This window comes from Symphodus melops (genome assembly GCF_947650265.1).
Source record: "Symphodus melops genome assembly, chromosome: 4".
Lineage (NCBI taxonomy): Eukaryota > Metazoa > Chordata > Actinopteri > Labriformes > Labridae > Symphodus > Symphodus melops.
This window is the reverse complement of record NC_136694.1, coordinates 10,835,697-10,854,159: the sequence shown is the minus strand read 5'-3', so window position 1 is coordinate 10,854,159 and position 18,463 is coordinate 10,835,697. Positions and strand designations below refer to the sequence as shown.

The 18,463-nt window shown below is 41.4% G+C and overlaps 2 protein-coding genes across 5 annotated transcripts; both read right to left on the bottom strand.

Annotated features, from left to right (window-relative positions):
- Window positions 1-193: 193 nt before the first annotated feature.
- On the bottom strand, window positions 194-11,786 carry tmf1 (TATA element modulatory factor 1). The gene is made up of 16 exons (XM_079341269.1): window positions 11,157-11,786; window positions 9,688-11,069; window positions 8,984-9,087; window positions 8,675-8,801; window positions 8,326-8,431; window positions 7,873-8,015; window positions 6,976-7,142; window positions 5,890-6,046; window positions 3,518-3,610; window positions 3,253-3,409; window positions 2,981-3,173; window positions 1,863-2,025; window positions 1,626-1,745; window positions 1,362-1,520; window positions 1,009-1,134; window positions 194-901 (listed from the first exon to the last, which is right to left on the bottom strand). Exons 1-16 carry the CDS (start codon window positions 11,290-11,292, stop codon window positions 761-763), a joined length of 3,474 nt encoding a protein of 1,157 aa, XP_079197395.1. The 5' UTR covers window positions 11,293-11,786; the 3' UTR covers window positions 194-760.
- A 268-nt stretch (window positions 11,787-12,054) lies between these two features.
- uba3 (ubiquitin-like modifier activating enzyme 3) lies at window positions 12,055-16,904 on the bottom strand. Of its 4 annotated transcripts, XM_079341462.1 has the most exons (18): window positions 16,822-16,874; window positions 16,661-16,699; window positions 15,885-16,005; window positions 15,698-15,778; window positions 15,518-15,600; window positions 15,330-15,410; window positions 14,984-15,027; window positions 14,669-14,733; window positions 14,346-14,501; window positions 14,153-14,255; window positions 13,923-14,036; window positions 13,583-13,636; window positions 13,433-13,469; window positions 13,241-13,322; window positions 13,055-13,155; window positions 12,867-12,930; window positions 12,696-12,750; window positions 12,055-12,588 (listed from the first exon to the last, which is right to left on the bottom strand). In XM_079341462.1, exons 1-18 carry the CDS (start codon window positions 16,839-16,841, stop codon window positions 12,500-12,502), a joined length of 1,389 nt encoding a protein of 462 aa, XP_079197588.1. In that variant the 5' UTR covers window positions 16,842-16,874; the 3' UTR covers window positions 12,055-12,499. The 4 variants fall into 4 exon arrangements, with proteins under 4 accessions (XP_079197588.1, XP_079197589.1, XP_079197587.1 ...); XM_079341463.1 differs by lacking the exon at window positions 16,661-16,699 and having other exon boundaries at window positions 16,822-16,904; XM_079341461.1 differs by lacking the exon at window positions 16,822-16,874 and having other exon boundaries at window positions 16,661-16,813.
- Window positions 16,905-18,463: the final 1,559 nt, after the last annotated feature.

Sequence of the window (18,463 nt, the reverse complement as noted above, 5' to 3'; positions counted from 1 at the left end):
CTTTAAAGTTTAGACACAAAGGCATCATCTGTGCATCTTTAGGTTGGTTAGGATAGTCTTGTACTAATATACAAGCAAATACTGTGCCTAACATCTATTTGAAGAGCTTTGTTCCATTGAGATAGAGCTGTACTTGCAATGACTTCTCGTGTTATTCCAAACATCTGAAACGAAGAATCACATGTCTAGCCACCACCCGAATAGATGTTTATTCATTTACATATTTATAATGTCTGATACCAAATCTTGAGGATTTTAATCACAGACTACTCTCAGGCTTACACAAGATGTTGTGAATATTAAGGAGTGAAATAACAAAACATACATATTTCTGTACAATAAAATTATATAATTCTTTAGCCATTCTTAAAATAATTAGAAATAAACAAGGATGAATTTGTATAGTGCAAGGGCCTTCACCCTCTCTATAAACTTTCTTGAAGCTACGATGTGAAACGATCAGTCTTATAAAATGTATAACGAAGTTTGAGCAAAGTCCCTATAATAGGAAACGGGCACCTGAATCTTAAACTGTGACTATCCTTCATACTGATTGTGCAGTAATACATTGTATATCATGAATAATCCCAAGATCCCAACTTAAATATTGTATGTGATCATTAGTTAAAAGAAAACCTATTTTTCATCTGACACAGTGATTAAACGTAGACTCTCTGTCCCATGTTAACCTCTCACTTCATGTCTGGCTAAATTGGTCAGTTTGTTTGGATGTGTACCTAAAATAGCACGACAAAACTGTTTATTTCTGGTTTTTCAGCAGTTCATCTATCTGTGTTTTGTACATATTCTTCACATCTTCTAGGTCCAGTCTGAGCTCTTCGGCCTCTTCAGCCTTTTCCCCGTACATCTGAAGGATTGTGTTGTGCCTCTGCTCCAGTTCCTGAAATATAAAGCCGCACAAATTAGAAGAGGCTGGGAAAACCAATCTCCTCTCAAGGCAGAACTTTTCCACTGACATCTATTCTGTTTTCCCTGATTAGCGCTTACCTTGAGTTTAATTTTTAAATTTGGGATCTCTTTCACCTTCTCGTCCAGGTCATCGTTTTGATTGGTAAGACGTACAAGCTCTTCAGCCATCACTGAACGACTCCTCTCGAGAGCAGAAATCTCAAGCTTTCAAAGCAAGAGAAAATAAGGTTAAAATCTTTGGTACACAATCAGCTTTTTAATGACGCACAGGACGATGCCTGCGCTGAGAGTTGGTCCTGTTGATACAGGTAGTGAATGACTGGTGATTGTAGGAAAATCTTTAGCCAGCTGGGTTTTCCATGAAGCAGAATCAAACTTCTGAATAACATACAGTATGCATGAGTTTAATGGTGTTTTTTTGTAATTGCTACCTGCAGCTGTGCTATCTCTCCTTCTCTGAGTTTGAGCTGAGACTGGAGGTTCTCTATGATGCTGGAACCTCCGGACAGCCGGGCGGCCTCGTAGAGGTTGGTCCCACTCATCGACATCGACATGGTCATGGTACTGAGCGAATGATCCGAAGCATCATCCTGTTGGACAACGTGAGCTGTTAGGACCAATCAAATTACAGAAATACGGTGATGTACTAACTAAGTGTAGTTTTTAAATTCCAAAAGGTTTTCCTCAACGTGTACCTGGGAAAGAACTGATGCGTGCAGGCCGGCATTGTCAGCCCCACTGATGGAGCTAGAGCGGGACAGGGATGGTGTGGAGGAGGCTGGAGGCTCCACAGAGTGGATCACGGCCTTCCGCTCCTGATTTGGAAAAAAAAAAAAGTTCAACTATTAAACAACAGTATCGACACCTTATTGCATTTAAAATGATTTAAAAAAAACAGACTCAGGTTAACATTTTGTATCTCTATCTCGAACCTTTTCCTTGAGTGCCTCTTGTGCTAAGTAGCACTTCTTCTTCTCTTGCTCCACCTTCATCTTCTCCATCTCTAATTGATTGGCCAGCAGCAGCTTTTCTTTTTTGGCATCCTCGAGCATCCTAATGTGTTCTCCTCGCAGGTTTTCCAGCTCAACGTGCTCCCTAAGATGAAAGAACATGCAATAAGTCACAAGCATCAAAACAGTGGAATCCCCTTAGATGTGCTTGTAACAAAATGAAATCCTGTAGTGTGAAATAATTATTATTATTAATGATGTTATATATCATGGTAAGTGCATTTAAGGATATTCCACTATAATACTTACAATTATATTAAGCAGCATAGGGCAGTACAATACATGAGGAAAAACAATCATGTTTTCAGATTCTGTTATAGTCGTTCAACAGCGAGACACGGAGGAATGTCACTGCAGTGCAGTCTGAAGATAGATTTTCTTCCTTCCTTTCTGCACGAAATGAAAAGCTACGAGCCAGCCAGGAGTCGAACCTAGAATCTTCTGATCCGTAGTCAGACGCGTTATCCATTGCGCCACTGGCCCCTTGAAACCACCCCTCCTTCTCACCAAAGATATGCATGCGGCTACATGCACGACTGCTTTCACCACGGAGGAAGTCCCCTCCCCCGAAGCCTACGCTTCACACTCTGACTCACAAAAGAGTTGGCTGTTAAACAACAACAGAGCTCACTCCAGGAAGCATAAGCCTGACAAGAGAAGAGCGAGTGGCTGATTTTCTCCTGAATGCTTTGGCAAGTTTTATTACAGCCAGAAACATTACAGCAGTAGTCAAACACAAAGCACAGTACAGTATCTTTAACAGATTCTTTGAAGACAAATGTTCCCAAATGCAACAAAAAAAAAGTTTTAGTCTAAATTGTGCTTCCTTCTTCTCTTTCACAATAGATTTTTGTATTGAACAGAAGAAACTCCATTGTCATTAGAAAGCCATGTCCTCAAATCAATCAAACAAACAACCTTTACCAAGCATTAACTAAGCAAATCATCCAACTGTCTTTCAAAAGTACCAAGAATTATGAGTACAGTTGGGAAATATCGACTGGATGTATTAGTTTAAGTTTAAAGTTGTAATTTGTTACCTGCTGCTATCATCCTCCAGTTTCTCTCTTTTGTTCTTCTCTGCATCGAGCTGTGCCAGGACTCGAGCCTTTTCCTGGCGGAGTAGGGAATTCTGGGACTCCAGAGACGCCAGCTGGGATTTGATGGACAACAGTTCTTCTGTTGCGGCTCGCTCCTTCTGCACAGCGACAGCCAGCTGTGCCTGGGCGTCCGCTAATGTAAAGCACAAAACGAGTCAAGATTTTTGTTCACTTTTTACAGTGCTGTGTTTCAGTGTTGGTTTGACTCTCACCAAGCCTGTCAGAGATGCTCTTTTCAAGTTTTTCCCAAGATGCAGTCTGCCCACCCAATGAGGCCTGTAGGTTCTCAATCTGTCGCAGAAGGGGCCGTGTTGCTGATGTGACACTCTGACTGAGTTCCTGGTTCCTGGTTTCTGCCTCCTGTAGTCTCTGTTAAAGACAAAAATATTGTGAATTGAAACATCATGATGGTTACTTTGGCTGATATTACAAAGGAAATAGCTTAATAGCACACTTTCAAAAAGCACAATATGTTACCTGTTGCAGCTCACTGATCTCCTCTCTCAAATAATCTTCTTTCCTTCCTTGCTGTTGCTCAGCCCTCTGCAGAGCCACTCTCAGATCAGCCACCTGAAAGCAACATTAAAGGAATAATCAAGGGCTGTCTTTTAAAATATTAGCCCTTTTCAAATATGCACTCCTGAAAATGTCTGGAGAATTTCTGCCCCTGAAATTCTCTTGATCCAGTTGTTTACACAGTGGGAGACAGGAGGCGAGACATGACATAAAAATACCGATGTGGAAGTGGTTCCTAGGCGATAAAACGATAACGATATATATTGTAATGTAATTTTTCTTACAATATTTATAAAATATTTTCGATAAAAGTTAGATAGAATTTAACCTGTAATTACACTGTCCAACCACTGGGAAACAGGCGGCGCTAATGCGCAACGAACGCTAGTTGCCACCCGACATTAAAAAGAAGGAGAAAAAGACGTCGAACAGCCAATCATGTTGCAGGGATCAGGGTAGGCGGCCTTACAGACTTTCGGAGCGGAATGAAAATAGCTAAACTGAAGTTAGCGTTGAACCTGTCAGATGAAATCAGGAGGAAACAAGAAAGGACGCACAGCTGCAGGAGTTCGGAGACAGTTTGGATATTTACAGTCCGACAAAGATGAGTTACATGATCTGTTAACCATAAGACAAGTGCAGTTAAATGGGCAACACTACAAACCGTTCACTGTTTGACACAATGTGACCCGTTATAAACACTAAAGGAAAGAAATGACCAAATGTCCCAAACCAGTGTTAGTGTGGACAGTAGGCTACTGTAAATAAAAGTGTATGGTGTGGACCATAGACTGTGTGTGGACCGTCAGTAAGCAGCGGGCCAGTAGGCGAAGGGTTACTATCACTATCACAGCTCTGTGCACTGAGCCTATGATGGTGAAATGTTACTGTTAAATTAGAGTTTGACAATAAAGAATCATTCAACCATAATTAACAATCTGGTTTCTTCAACTTTCACTCAGGAGGAAAAATCAACTTTTAAATTTGAAAGAATCTTTGATTTAACGTTTATTCTGATAATCAGCGGTATCATCTACTGATATTAATTGTTTTATTGTGATAACATCAGTCATATGACCCAGGCCTATTTGGACGTGGTGGTCCAAGCAACAGAGTTCGCCACACAGTGTTATATTGACAATATTTCAGTAGTGAATTACAGTATCAACTGAAGAGCGGAGAAGAACTGACAAACAGACAAACAAAAGTCATAATGCAGCCGTTTAATGACGTCCATACTGGTTATGGTCGTGCACTGATTGCTGCAGAATAATGTCCCCACCGCTTCATATTTTGTTATTTAGTAAATTCCCCTGATTATATCCTGCTGCTTTTTCACATCAGTTCACTGACGTGCAGTGGAAATAAAATACTAGGGGTCTGGCAGGGGAAACTCTGGATAAAGTTTTGGAGGCCAGGACACTTGCGCACCAGTTTTGGTCTTGCCCAAAAACGTTTTGGTCTGGTATATTTACAGCCTGTCCAAGGCCTTCAACCAAACTATCACTACCGATCCTCTACTCGCTACCTTTGGAGCAGCTGTTAAAAAGTTTGAAGGGCAGGCCACTTTAAACACTAACAGCAAAATGCATGATCACTGTGCAGTGGAAGTCAGAAACTCTCTATTAAAACATCAGCTTAGAGATCTAGGGAGTGTAGTCCATATGGAGAGATACTCGCAGGTTGATCCACTGTGTATTTCTTCTTACTCTACCCTGATTCTCAGCCTTTCAGCTGGTGTCCTAGATTCTGTTATGTCTGCTTTTGTTTGCTCAGTTGGTGGGTTTTGTTGCTTTTCTGCTGTTGTTTGTTTCTTGGTCTAAGCTTTGTTCTCCTATACGGTCTTTATAATGAGGACCTGAGGGGGGTGCATGGGTGTCAGGGTTTGTTTCACGCTGTAAGACAATAAAAATAAAGAAACCCTCACTTTATTCATAAGTGTTTGTCACGTTGTCTTGTATTTGCCTTTCAAATGTTTTTAAATAGTCAGGGTCAGTTTGCATTCACACATGCAGCTCAATCAGAACGCTTCAGGAGTTTTTTGTCAAAGCTTTTTAACTGTTGTGTTTACAGAAATGAGCAGGAGCTGAGAAATAAACCTGCCACTGGTCCAGCTCCCTTCACCTCTGTGCAAAGTTAAATAAATGTGTCTAAAAACATTCAAAGAAACATTTCAACCGAGCTGAGTACGAGCAACAGCTTTGACGTACAACTGAAGACTGAGAGTTTTGTAGCGTGCAAAGTATACTCATACACGCAGGTTCAGCTCAGTTTACACAGTAAAAACAAATATTCCTTGGTGTGTAAGGACAGCGTGAGCGAGCTCGTGTTACCTGATCAGCCAGGGCCTCCTGTTGCAGCCGGGCCTCCTCTTGGGCCTTCTCAAGAGTCAGGCTCAGCTTCTCCTTGGCCTGGATTTCCCTGCTAAGAGCTGCTTCTTCAGCCTCACTGGCTTTGCTGGCATTCACTTTATGTAGTTCTGCCAGTTCCCTGAAACAAGAGAAAGACAATGGACGTGTTGATTGCCTTTCCTTTGCTGTTTCTGTCTGCAGTAACATTTGATCCAGTTAGCTCTGTACTTCAGATCAGATGTATGGGTATATGTATTGAAGAAGTATACGCTTTATGCAAAAAATACAAGACAGGTTCTCAACTGTTCACCACATTTACCGTAAATTCCGGACTATTGAGCGCACCTGGATATAAGCCGCACCGGCTAAAAATAGGTAAAAAAATGTATTTGTACATATATAAGCCGCACTTGATTATAAGCCGCAGGTGTCCACGTTATAACAAGAGCTATTTACACAGAAAGACGTGACACAAAGACATTTTTTTAACTTTTAATGAAATACGTACTACTGGTAACATCCGCAAATATGAAGCCTACTGTAAATCCTTTATCAAACTGTGTCTGTAACGCGGCTGATGAAAAAGATTACCGTAATATATTTCACAGGAAAAAGTCCATCCATTCACTGCCTCAGAATGACTTCATTACTCACTTCCTCAGTCTCTTTTTCGTTGTCGCTGTCAGTGTCATCTTAACGTGCAGCAGCTCTGTTAGCTTCTTTGACAGCCAGCTCGATCGCCTTTAACTTGAAAGCTGCATCATATGTATTTCTCCGTGTGTTTTCCATCATGAGGGTGCGTGCATGAAGCGCAAAATGACTGACATTAAGATCCGATGTGACGAAGTCAAATGTTTTTGCGGCACAAGCTCATTGTCCCGCAAGAAAAATCCATAAATAAGCCGCATCGTTTTAAAAGCCGCAGTGTTAAAAACCGCGACAAAAAGTAGCGGCTTATAGTCCGAAATTTACGGTACTAAAACTACAAAACAACCAAGAATAAAAGATACATTTGTTTCTGAAACACAAGAAATAAAGTGGGTGGTTATGGCAGGGTGTAGTGATTACTTGTAACAGCTGTCCAGAGCAGCCTGGATGCTTCTATTCTTCTCCTGCAGCTCCTCAGAGTCCGCCTGCAGCCGGCTCAGCTCCTTCTCCTGCCGCTCCACTACAGCGTTCAGCTTCTTGATGTTCTCTCTGTGCTGCTTCTCAACCTCTTCCTTCCCATCGAGAACCTACAAGACATCAACCAAGTGCAGAGTTGGAGCCTCGAGTACAATAAACATCAAACATTGAGGGTTCTGAAGACAGGAAAAAAGGATTTCAGGATTAATGCTGGAAACTTTTAGCTCAAACGATACTTAAACAATAAAGACCACGAAGTGACTTTGTCATAAACCGGCCGACTCCATCAATCGTCGCGTCAAACCCACAAACCGACTGTTATCCTTTCGAAAAACTAGCATCAGAAGCAGCAACAACAAGGTTCCAATGTGTGTATTTAGAAGTCTCTAATTCTGGCACAGGCGGGTTCTCCATTTCAGACGGGGAAATGTGTGCGCAACATTTTAGACAATGTGAAGAAGACTGAAGTTTGAGAATTAGACTCATTTTTAAATCCATTCTCATCTGGTGAGCTCGTTTTCTACTTCAAAGGAATGGAATAGTTGGTGTAAATTTAACATCCTGATTCACCTGAGAAAAGACTTCAGAGCTCCATTACTGCAGCGCTTACAATAAAAAAAGAAGAATATAAATACATGCAGGAACTTCAGTCTTCTTTGGATAAAACAATAGGAATTTACCGAACCCATAACCTCTAGAACCAATATTATATTATACACCAATATTATTATATTATACAATATAAACCATGCCTTAGTCAAACATCACAATCAGAAGAGGAAGTTAATATGTTAATATTTACATTCGTAACAGGGCACCAAAAACAAACCAAGGTCGAACCTGCTGCAGCTGTCTGAGCTCCTCGTCCAGCTCCCTGATTTTCTTCTGTTGCTTGGTGATCTTCGTGTCGCTCTCCTTCTCCTTCACACGCAGCTTCTTGATGATGTTGCTGTGCTGCAGCTGCTGCTTAGACAGCTTTTCACCTAAAACATGACAGAGATAAAACGCCTGCTCAGCAAACTTCAAATAAATCGACTAACAGATATTTAAAGGACACCTGCTATGCCTGAACCTTGTTTTGTATGTGTACCTTGTATTTAATTCACGATCACAAAGCCTGCACTTTAAAACATCTGTCAAATTAGTCAAAAAAAGGTCAAATTAGCTGAAGTACTACGTAAGGCTTAGACTACAACAGAGTTTATAAAAAAAATTTTTTTAAAAAGCTGTCCAGGATGAAATTGGCAGGGTTGACGTTGAAGAATGATATTCAGCGACAACAATCAGTGTTACCTTCTTCCAGCAGGCCTCTGATCTGCTCTTCTTTTTCTCTGATGATCTCCATCGTATCACTCGAGTTGAGTCTCGTAGAAAGCTCTTCTCTCAAGCCCTTGATTTCCTGTGCGACCGAAACATTTCATTCTTGACACCAGCACTTAAGACACTGTCAGTCTCTGTATCTTTAACGTCCAAGTAGATAAATATGAGTTGATGTTTAAGGTGTTCCACAACGTCCCAGGAGGACCCTCTAGAACGTACTGTTCACTGTCAATAAAAGTCCATGCTATTCACTAATGTTAAGTGGGGGTTCTTGGCCTGCCACAGTTTGGGAACACCTGGTCCAGGATGACTAAAATGTTACCTTCTTGGCGATGTCTCTTTCTTTGCAGGCCAGCTGAGCCTTCCTCTCTGTGTCTGCGATGCGCTGGGTGAACTCCTCCTTCAGGGACTGAACGGTGGAGCTCTCCTCCTTCAAGGTTAGCACTTCACTTGAGGAGGAACGGAAACACTGGTTTAAGAGCTCATCGTCAAATTGTATAGAGCATCGAGGCAAAGGCGACACAAGCAACTTCTTTCAACAACAACTTCATGAAAAAAACAAAAAAAACACTGATTTACTTTGAAGTCTGGAGCTGGACCTTTAGCTTGACATATTCATGGACAAACTCACTCTTTAAGGTTGTCGCACTCTTCCTCCAACCTGGCTTTGTCTTTGCTGACTGCCAGCAGCTGGGATTCTCTCTTCTCAAGGCGCCCCGACAGTTCATCAATGACCTAGGGGGGGGAAAAATGTCCACAGGATATTTCTGTGTTGACGAGCATGAGAGGACTGAAAACATGCCGACTCGTTCATAAGAAAAGCAATGCGGTGCAGTAGAGATGGAATAAAGTAACAAGTGATGACTGAAACTTAAAAAAAAAAAAAAAACACCTTAACTTTGTGTCCGATGACTTTAAACACATGGCAGAGACGGAAACAATCAGAAAACAAACACACGAGTTGCTCCAGCTGACTGGCTTGAACAAATTCAAATTGACATGGAAATACTGAAAAGGATCTCACGGATTTTACATTTTAAAGAAGGCTTCGCAAAGTACTGAGTTGCTTTGGAAGCATTTCTTCAGTGTACATTTTACTGTCATTCATGTCGAGACGTAAACGTGAATGTTGAATAGATTTGACGTGTTATTTTATACTGATCAACGTACAGTCGTTTGTACTTTGTCCTCGACAGATTAAGATTTGCTTATCAAAGCGTTTGCAAATACACACACCATCCTTCAGGACTTGTGTAGATGTGTTGATATTTAATGTATCGGATGAACATAAAATGCTACACGTGATACTTCAAGACTGAGAGGAACAAATGCTACCTTTTGAAGCTCCAAAATCTGAGCAGTTGAGAAACCTTTCATGTCTTCAGTGATCGGTGGGATGATCTTATCTCCAGCTGTGCAGGGAGCAGCAGACAGTGTGACATTCAGCTCAGACTCCTGTTCTGTCAACTCTTCCGGTTGTTCACTATTCACAGGCGTCGCGCTCCGTCCACTTTCCTCCATCTCATCCAGCGACTGCTCCCTCATTGACTCAGTGAAGCCGTCTTCCTCCTCGTCTTTGCCCTCTCCTACCTTCTCCGCCGATCCGTCGTCTGTCTTTTCGCACACAGCCGACGACACGGTCAGAGGGACGGGGCCTGCAGTGACAGACGCCAGTGTCCGGCTGCCGGGGATGTCATCATCTGAGTTTACCTCGCTGACGCTCCGACTGTCCAGTGACTGCACACTGAAGGAATCGATGCGCTCAAATGCATCTGAGGAAGAACCGCAGCTCTCTGTGAGTTTGGAATAATCTTCCAGGCGGGGGAAATCTCCACAGGTGGAGGCAGAAAGAAGCTGGAAGGAGCCCTGCATGAGGTGGAGGCCAGCCTTACCCTCACCTGTTTCTTGTCTGGAACTGGCTGAGCTCTCACTTAACACAGACTCATGGTCCAGCACTTCAATGTCACTGGTGGTGGAGGTTCCTGAGGAGAAAGCACTGACTGGAGGAGAAGGGGTATCACTTTGACGGTCCTCCACCTTTGAGTCTTTCTGCTCTATTAGTACTTCTTTGGAGGAAGAGGAAGGTGATGGATTAGGAGGAGTAGGACTTTTAGGTTCTGAAGTGACAGCACAAGGATCGGAAGAATCTATGGTTTCCTGCTCAATTTTGGGATCGGATGGATTCTGTGGTGCCTCTGTTTCGGAGTTTTCAAATTCCTTTATGCTAGCATCTGTTTCTAAAGTGTTCTCTTTGAAATTGGCGTTACAAGCAGGATCACTTGGCGAGCAAGCAGGAGAAACCGGCTCAAGGAGAATAGTGTCTGCATAAGTTGCGGCTGGTGAGGACTCAGGGTCAGCGGGCTGGATCTCAAAAGCTGTCGGATTCTCAGCACTCTCATCAGCAAGCGCTGACTCTTCAGTCTCCACTTCTTTTTGGACCACGGCCTCAACGTTTGTCTCTTTCTTTTCCTGAGGCCGCCTTTGAGACTTAGTAGGGGGCACCGAAACCACCTGGGATTTGGGGACAACTTGAACGTCTCCTGGTGGCAAAAAGGCACTGAAAAAGTTTTCGGATTCATCCACAACTGTGCGAGTGACAGGAGTAGTGATGGCCTCAGAGGAGGTAGGAGGAGTTGTGGTCTTTTCTTCAGGTGGTGCCTCCCACTGAGTCATCCCCCAGCCTCCACTTAACGACAGCTTCTCAGGTATTGTAACATCTGAGAGAGGAGATGGAAACAGTCAAGTATTTCTGAAAGGTTTATATGGAGGCTTACACTTTCATCATCTTGTCTTGCATTACTTACCATCATAAGGCATAACAACTGTGTCACCCCACTGGTCCTCCTCTTTGATATCCAGAACCCGGTCGATTGACTTCTGAGCTGTTGTCAAAGCTTGCTTAGCGAAGCTAGACAGGTGAGATGTGTTGAACCAACTCATTTCGCCTTCACAGCTAGCAAGCTAGCTATCAGCAAGTTCAGTCAGGGTTTCACTGTTCTCAAAGGGAACTCGATGTACCCACACTAAGCAGCCAAATGGACTGACATTATGATCTTCGTTGTCAAGACAAGTTGTTAATTAAAATGTGTGTTGGGTACAGAAAAAAGGGTTCTTTGACGTCTAGTTACAGCCTAGCAAAGCTGTAGGTTAGCAAAACGCATCACGCCAAGATGGGACACCAATCCCAGACACAAACCCGAGAAATCGGTCAGCTGTGTCCTAATATCCCAACATGTTTTAAAAGTCAGTCATATAGAGATGCAGGTTTGTCTAAAACGCATCCAACCCAGCAAAAAATAATAATTTCCATGGTAAATCCAAGATTTTCGGCTCCTTTACTCCGCCGACATCGTTTGTTTTGGTCGCACTCAACTTGTAGCAGCTAGCTTTAGCATACTCGCTTCTTCCTTTTCCACGTAGCAGCATGACGTCACGATCCGGTCTGACTGGGCCTGAGAAATTCCAGTCAGCAGGATCAGATCCTCGACTGCTCTACACTTAATTTATATAAGAAAACAGGTATATATTGCAGTGCGTGCACCTCAATAACAGTGTTTGAGTCCATATTTTAGATCAATAGACTAAAAAAAGTGCTTCTAATAAAACTCCTCCCAATCATACCTACTTAAACTGAAACGGAATTAAAGCTGGACTGGCATGTACCGTTATGCATGGACATAAATAACACAGGAACATAATAAGAAAAAAACTATTTTTTTTTATTCCAGTTCACATATTATCAATGTCGGCCATGTATCGCTTCAGTGGTTACTGCAACTAATAACGCTCCGAATAAATAAATACTCAAAATGTCCAATACCAAAACAAGTACAGAAGTTTAACTACTGCTTGTCTTTCTGTTTGCAGAGAGCACACATCAGATTGTAGTGCAGATAAAACATCAATGCAGAAGATGTATCACCAAAACATCACAAGGTATGATTTGGCTTTTCAGTGCAAAATGTGTACTTAAGTCAATGAGTACGTTAAAACAAAGAAGTCAGCAACAATCATTTACACTGTGACCTGGTACACTGTAAACATTTCTAGTTATTAGGCTGCTTCAACTATCCTGCATCAGGTGATAGTTGGCAATAAAAAAACAAAAACAAGAATGACATCATTGTGGGAGTGTTGGGAGTTTTTCCTAAGTAGTGAAGCAGAGTCTGAACAACATGGTCTGAGGTGTGGTGACATCAGCTACAGCCAACTCTTGACCGTCGGTCAGGCCCAACTCTGGAAAAATCAGAACACAAGTCAGAGTGGATATTCAACTCGGTTTATTCCAACAAATACAGGCATAGCCAATACTGGCAAGCGTATCAGAATATAAAGGACCTCACCCTTCAGCGTTTTGGACAGATTTGGCCGCGTCCTCTGTTCAATGGAAGCGACAGACTGTAACACAAAATACCAGGTGAAGAGTCAGCTCACACCAAAACTCGCATGATCACTTTATTTCATCAGGACACATTTCTTAATCATGAACTGAAAATAAATGAAAGGCTAATCACCTGTAAATATAGTGTTTTGTTTTTTCCTTCCACTGTTGCTGTTATGGCAGGGGATTTCATTTGTCTGAAAAAAGAAGATATTTGGTTGTTGTAGAACAATATTAAGCAAATAGGACCTTCAGCATAATTAAGAACAGTGGTACAGAGCACTTATTGTTTAAAGATTGTTATTAGGAAGGCCTACGTACAGGGAGGCACTGTCAGTGAAGTAGTCCAAGAGCTCTTGGAGTTTGGAACATGGAGAAAAGTTCAGGTCCAGGGGAACTTGGCTGCAGGCTGAACAGTTTTCCTTCATTAAAAAAAAATAGAAATTAACTTCATTGATTGTATTGTTTATGCAAGCACGAGCTGATAAATGAATATCCATGACAAACCTTCCGTTCTGCTTCAAAAGTGTAGGTGTACAGGCCGTCAACATCATTGAACACCATGTAGTTGTTAAGAGGTATGTAGGCACTGCAAAGGCAAAAGCAGAAGTTAATAGTGTAACACAACAGTGAGAGTCACACGTGTAAACAGTTGTTCACTTTGTGGGCTTAGCCAAGAAGCAGAGCATGCAAACTCACCTTGTTGCTATTTTGAAAACCTCAGTGGCACAAGCAGCTGGATCAGATCAAGAAAACAAAGCAAATGTAAAGTAAATGTTTAACTCTTGTGTCGTGTCTTTCCTTGGGCGCCTTTTTTTTAATTTTTTTTATTCGGTTCATGAAACTTACCAGCTATGACAGCATTTGTAGATGCAACAGCTGGAATTATTCTCTTCACAACACCTGCAACACATAAGTAGGCCGTAGAAGATAAATATGTGCGTTTATATGAACAACAGTGGAAATCAAAGCTTGTTCAATCTGCTAAACAGGGAACAGGAATATATCTTAGAGGGAATCATTGGTCATTATACTTGAATGTAATTATATTTAGGTCACAGTCTAAGATTCCAGACTTAAAAAAAAAAATGTTATAGCAAAAGCTCAGTCGGTCTTATGCAGTTTGGCTCATATCCGAGTGGAGCTCAAATAAAGAAAGCTTTTATTAGTGACAGATCGATGTGCTCACCCTGTGTAAGTCTGTACGTGACGCCTGTAATGTTGAACTCTGCTGCCCTCTCCAAAGATCTCTGGTACACCCACTGGATGTGTGCTGGGTCGTCCCCATCGAGGACCACACCATCTAAATAAACGCATACATGAAACCTCCTTTCAAAGATGCTGTGTTGATATTGAAGGATAACTGTAAACTTAAAAAGCAACAACAAAATTATCTTCAACTCCAATGAGGTTTCATACCCCCAAATGGTTTCTCTTTCGGCCACAGCAGCATCCGAGCGTACTCGACGCAATGTTCTGGCAAACGAGGCATGGAGGCTATTGTACACATGGGGAAGTTAACCTGCAACGGCACGTGCGTTTTAGGACTGACACATCCACTTTACGTGGGATTTTAAACATAATTTATAGAGAAAAAAAAAAGCTGTCTTACCTGAGGAGGGTAAAGCTCAAGGGTACAGTCAATGCAGGCAGACATGCCTGGAAGAATGACTCTGGCATTGCCTTTAAAGCCTTCTGTCCCGCCATCAATCAGAGGAATGATGGAACCTGGATCCAAGACACCATCCTCGTACACAAGCAGAGACAGCTGCACAGAAAGACACACGGGGTCGCACTGGATTGCATGACATGTTTGTTGCAACTGCATCACTTTGAGGTGTAAGTATTATGCAATGCAAAGTTCCCAAACAGATCCGACTTAAAAAAAAAATAATAATTACGACTGTGACAACAGTTGCAGTCAACACAACTTACCAGCATACCATTCATCCACCGCCTGGCGATGACAGAGTCCAGTCCACAGACGATTATGTGAAATTCTAAAAGACAGATGCATTAAGTCAGTCCAAGCAGAGGAGGTTTGAATAAATCGTGTTAATGTGATTATGTAGACAACACAAGACACTTTATTGTTTATTTGTTGTGGGCTCAAAGTGCTGCCAAACATTCATCTGCTTCCAAGAGGTCAAGAGTGTCATTTTAAGTAGCAGTCAAAGCTGACTGAATCTTCGACCCCTTCCAACCACAGAGTTAGAAAGATGCAAATGAAACATCCTCACTCGTACTCACGTCTGTAGAATGTTTCATCAAAGTCTTGAATTTTCTTAAAATGTCTGCACGGAGGCATTAAGGAGAAGTTCATGGTTGGACAGAAAGCTCTCGTGTCCACATTGTGATTCAGGGCTTTTTAAAGTTTGTTTTTTTAAAGATAGGATAGCAGACAGAGAAGGACATCCGGAGGACTGAAACTATAGAATGCCCCACATTGGTTCGGATCTCACCGCTAAAGTCACTAAATTGTGACTCTTGATATGTCTTGCTGTTTTCAACATTTTGATTGAAAATTGTGGTTTGGGCATTTTCATTTCATACCACGCATTCAAAACTGAAGCATGTGTTTGCACTAAAAGGATACGGAACAACACAGCATCCGGGTATGCGACTGTTGATAAAATCTGCAGCAACATTCGCCTTGGGCCGACCCACATCTTTTGGCCTGTTGAACAAACTCATCAAGTCAATATATCTGCTTCCTTATATAACAAACATACTGATTTAAAGGGTCAGAAATGCACATTTAATTTATGAATTAATTTTACTGACCTAAAGAGGAACTGACGATTCAAGTTTGAGACATCAATTGTATCCATGTCCACAACCTGAATGTTTCGAAAGCCTGATAAAGCCTGAGTAAAACAAAACAAAGAAAAAGAAAAATGTAATAGCCATTAAGAAAAGCAAAAATTATACCTTATCTAATATTGACAATATTGGCGATCATACCAGGTCTTTTAGCAGCTCACACCCCAGACCACCAGCACCAATCACAAGGATTTTGCAGGTTTCCAGCATAAACTGCAATGACTGTTGTGAGTGCATGAGGAAGCGTGATATTAGAGAAATAAAACACCACCGATCGAATGACAAAAAATAAAAAGTCTCTCATCGATGAATCCGATGTATCTGTTACCTCTGTACTAGGTTCAAAGTCAGGATGCGTGAAGGGCCCCGACCTTTCCAGAAACTTTTTGATGTGGTTCCATTGGCCCTCCAACTCACAGGTCCGGCCACAAAATCCATCAACCACCATCCTGAAGACAAAAACATACATTTAGGACGAGTCATCTGTGATTGTTTCAATGCATCAATGGCAGGTGGCGTGCATACTTAATGTTTAGATGATGCAAAGAAAATACTGTAAGTTAGTTGAAATGATGCAAAAAAAATAAAAAACTAACAGCAAACTCTATAATGCCACACAGGCTGTCATACAGTAAGGATAATATTCACAGTTTACAGCAGAATCAGCAATAACCTAAACAATGGACTTCTGTCCATACATTCACTTTAGTTTGTCCTGCTCTTTATAATGGATCAGCTTCTGCTCTAACAAACATAGATCCCTGATGTTTGATCATACCTTGAACACATTGTGATATGTGTGACAGGTGACTCTCTGTTATGACTACAGAGCTACTGTCTCACCTGGACAGCTCCTGAAGGCTAGGCTAAGTAAACAGCTAACATGTCAACCGTGAGAAGGTATCGTAATCTTTACACAGAGAGTAATGTCAACACTTGGTCTTTAATGAAAACCTGTACCTGTACAACTAGCAGGGGTTGTGTCCCCTACTATATCTCAGTGTGTTGTGAACAACCACTATGAGGTTACTTAGCTTCTTCAGCTAGCTTACGTTAACCTTTCTCTGTCATGTAACCTCAAACCTTTAGCAATTCATCACTAACTTCTCAGTCAGCTCCACTACTCTCCTTCTTTTCTTCTCCCTAAAAAGAGAGAATAAAAGAAGGTTCATTCATGCTCTGCTTTCTTAGGTTAAGGAGATTTGAAAGCATCTTTTCGGGCAGTTAATGACTGTTTCTTGCTTGTTTCTTCGGCTGCTACTTACGGCTCATCCGCGCCCGCCATGTTTGGTTACTAAATGTACCTTTAAAGACCGATGTTAGCGGTAGGAAAGGGGAGTTTTTCAATGGTAATGATAATGAAACGCGCCCAAGCACAGAGGTAGGTTTGGAGAAAAAAAACATTAAAGATCAATAAAGCTGTCTTGTTTTGCAGGTAGGACATGAGTAAGATCTCGTTTATGAAATAATTATTACAAATAGCCACACAGCTTGATTTGCTTTCAATAGATCCGATAGTTTTGAATGCAGCATAATTAAAGGCCACTTAATTCACTGCAGATACAACAATAACGCAGTAGGTGGCAGAATTTCCCCTCTGTTCAATGTAGACATCGTCCTCAGCTGGGTACGTGATGCAGAGTATATTTTACTCATTTTGGTCAAAGATTGTGTTTGGCATAGTAATCCAACATTTGACTACATTTCATGCCATAAAAAATATTTTTTGCAAGACACTTGAGCAGAAAATTTAACAACACCAACGAGAGTTAAATATTCTCCACTAGTAATTACATGGTAATTGCTTTGCTCTGTATGGTTCACCCCTAAAACTTAAGCAATTATCTATAAAACAAGTTAACAGTCAGAGAGAGACAGAGTGAGAGAATGAGGCCCATTTTCATGAAATGAGGCCTGCTCCAAAGCAGACGTTAATCATGTTTGTCTTATTTACAACATCTCTTTTGGTTGTGTTAATATTAGCAGCAGTAGTGGTAGTATGTCTACATTTAGTGTACTGTAATAACTTAGAAAAATGACCTTACTGTATAGCCTTGAACTGCTTTCATTGTGAACTGCTGTGCAGGGCACTTAACATGAATAAGACATCAAAACTGTAATCATGTAATTAAGTTTAACGACTTCTCTACTTAGGACGTCTCCCTCAAGTATTTGATTTAGTATGTCCATGTTGTACTAATGAATCTTGGTGTTTAATCTCTCATTATAGAATGATTAATAAACCTGAACTTGGTTTCTTTGCATTTCAAGAGACATGCCTGTGGGCACATGAACATAATTAATCCACCTGCGTGTCTGACACTCCTCTTATATTAAAGGAAACATGGTGGAGATACCTTTTTCAGAGGTCACCGAAAATCCACCTGATCTATGTGCTGATTGCTTAGCACCCTGAAATTATTGGACACATCTTGGGTAATATATGTGTGTGTGGGGGGAGGGGGAGCATATGGCAGCAGTGTCCCTTAGTTGTAACAATCAAAAGATTTTGATGGATTTTTTTTCCAGATTTTTAATGAAATGTTCCGAATGACAGCCTCTGAAAACTGATAACTGATAAAATAATTGCTGCGGCCATGTCCTTCATAGCTGACTGCCTGTCATCCATGCCCTATCTCTGTAACTCTTGCTTGTTCTCTCTCTCTTGCTCTCTCTTTCTCAGTATCTCTCTCTCTCTCTCTCTCTCTCTCTCTCTCTCTCTCTCTCTCTCTCTCTCTCTCTCTCTCTCTCTCTCTCTCACTATCTGTCCTGTCCTCTTTCATTTTTCCTCAGTCTGCTCCCAATTTAAACAGCCGGGATATGTGATCAAATCTCATCAAAAAATATGGAAGGTGTAGCCCTCAAGACACTTAAAAATAGTTATTATAATAATGAGGACCATTGCTG

What these genes read in the sequence shown, in the direction of transcription:
- tmf1 (XM_079341269.1), bottom strand. Translation starts at nt 11,292, where the DNA reads ATGAGTTGGTTCAACACATCTCACCTGTCTAGCTTCGCTAAGCAAGCT. An exon ending in AGATTTTGGAGCTTCAAAAG is followed by an intron (nt 9,088 to 9,687) that starts GTAGCATTTGTT and finishes TCCCCCCCCTAG; the next exon opens with GTCATTGATGAACTGTCGGG. An exon ending in GAGAGATAGCACAGCTGCAG is followed by an intron (nt 1,135 to 1,361) that starts GTAGCAATTACA and finishes TTGCTTTGAAAG; the next exon opens with CTTGAGATTTCTGCTCTCGA.
- uba3 (XM_079341461.1), bottom strand. Translation starts at nt 16,728, where the DNA reads ATGAACCTTCTTTTATTCTCTCTTTTTAGGGAGAAGAAAAGAAGGAGA. An exon ending in ACTTTGAACCTAGTACAGAG is followed by an intron (nt 15,779 to 15,884) that starts GTAACAGATACA and finishes CACTCACAACAG; the next exon opens with TCATTGCAGTTTATGCTGGA. An exon ending in GTTTTCAAAATAGCAACAAG is followed by an intron (nt 13,323 to 13,432) that starts GTGAGTTTGCAT and finishes TTGCCTTTGCAG; the next exon opens with TGCCTACATACCTCTTAACA.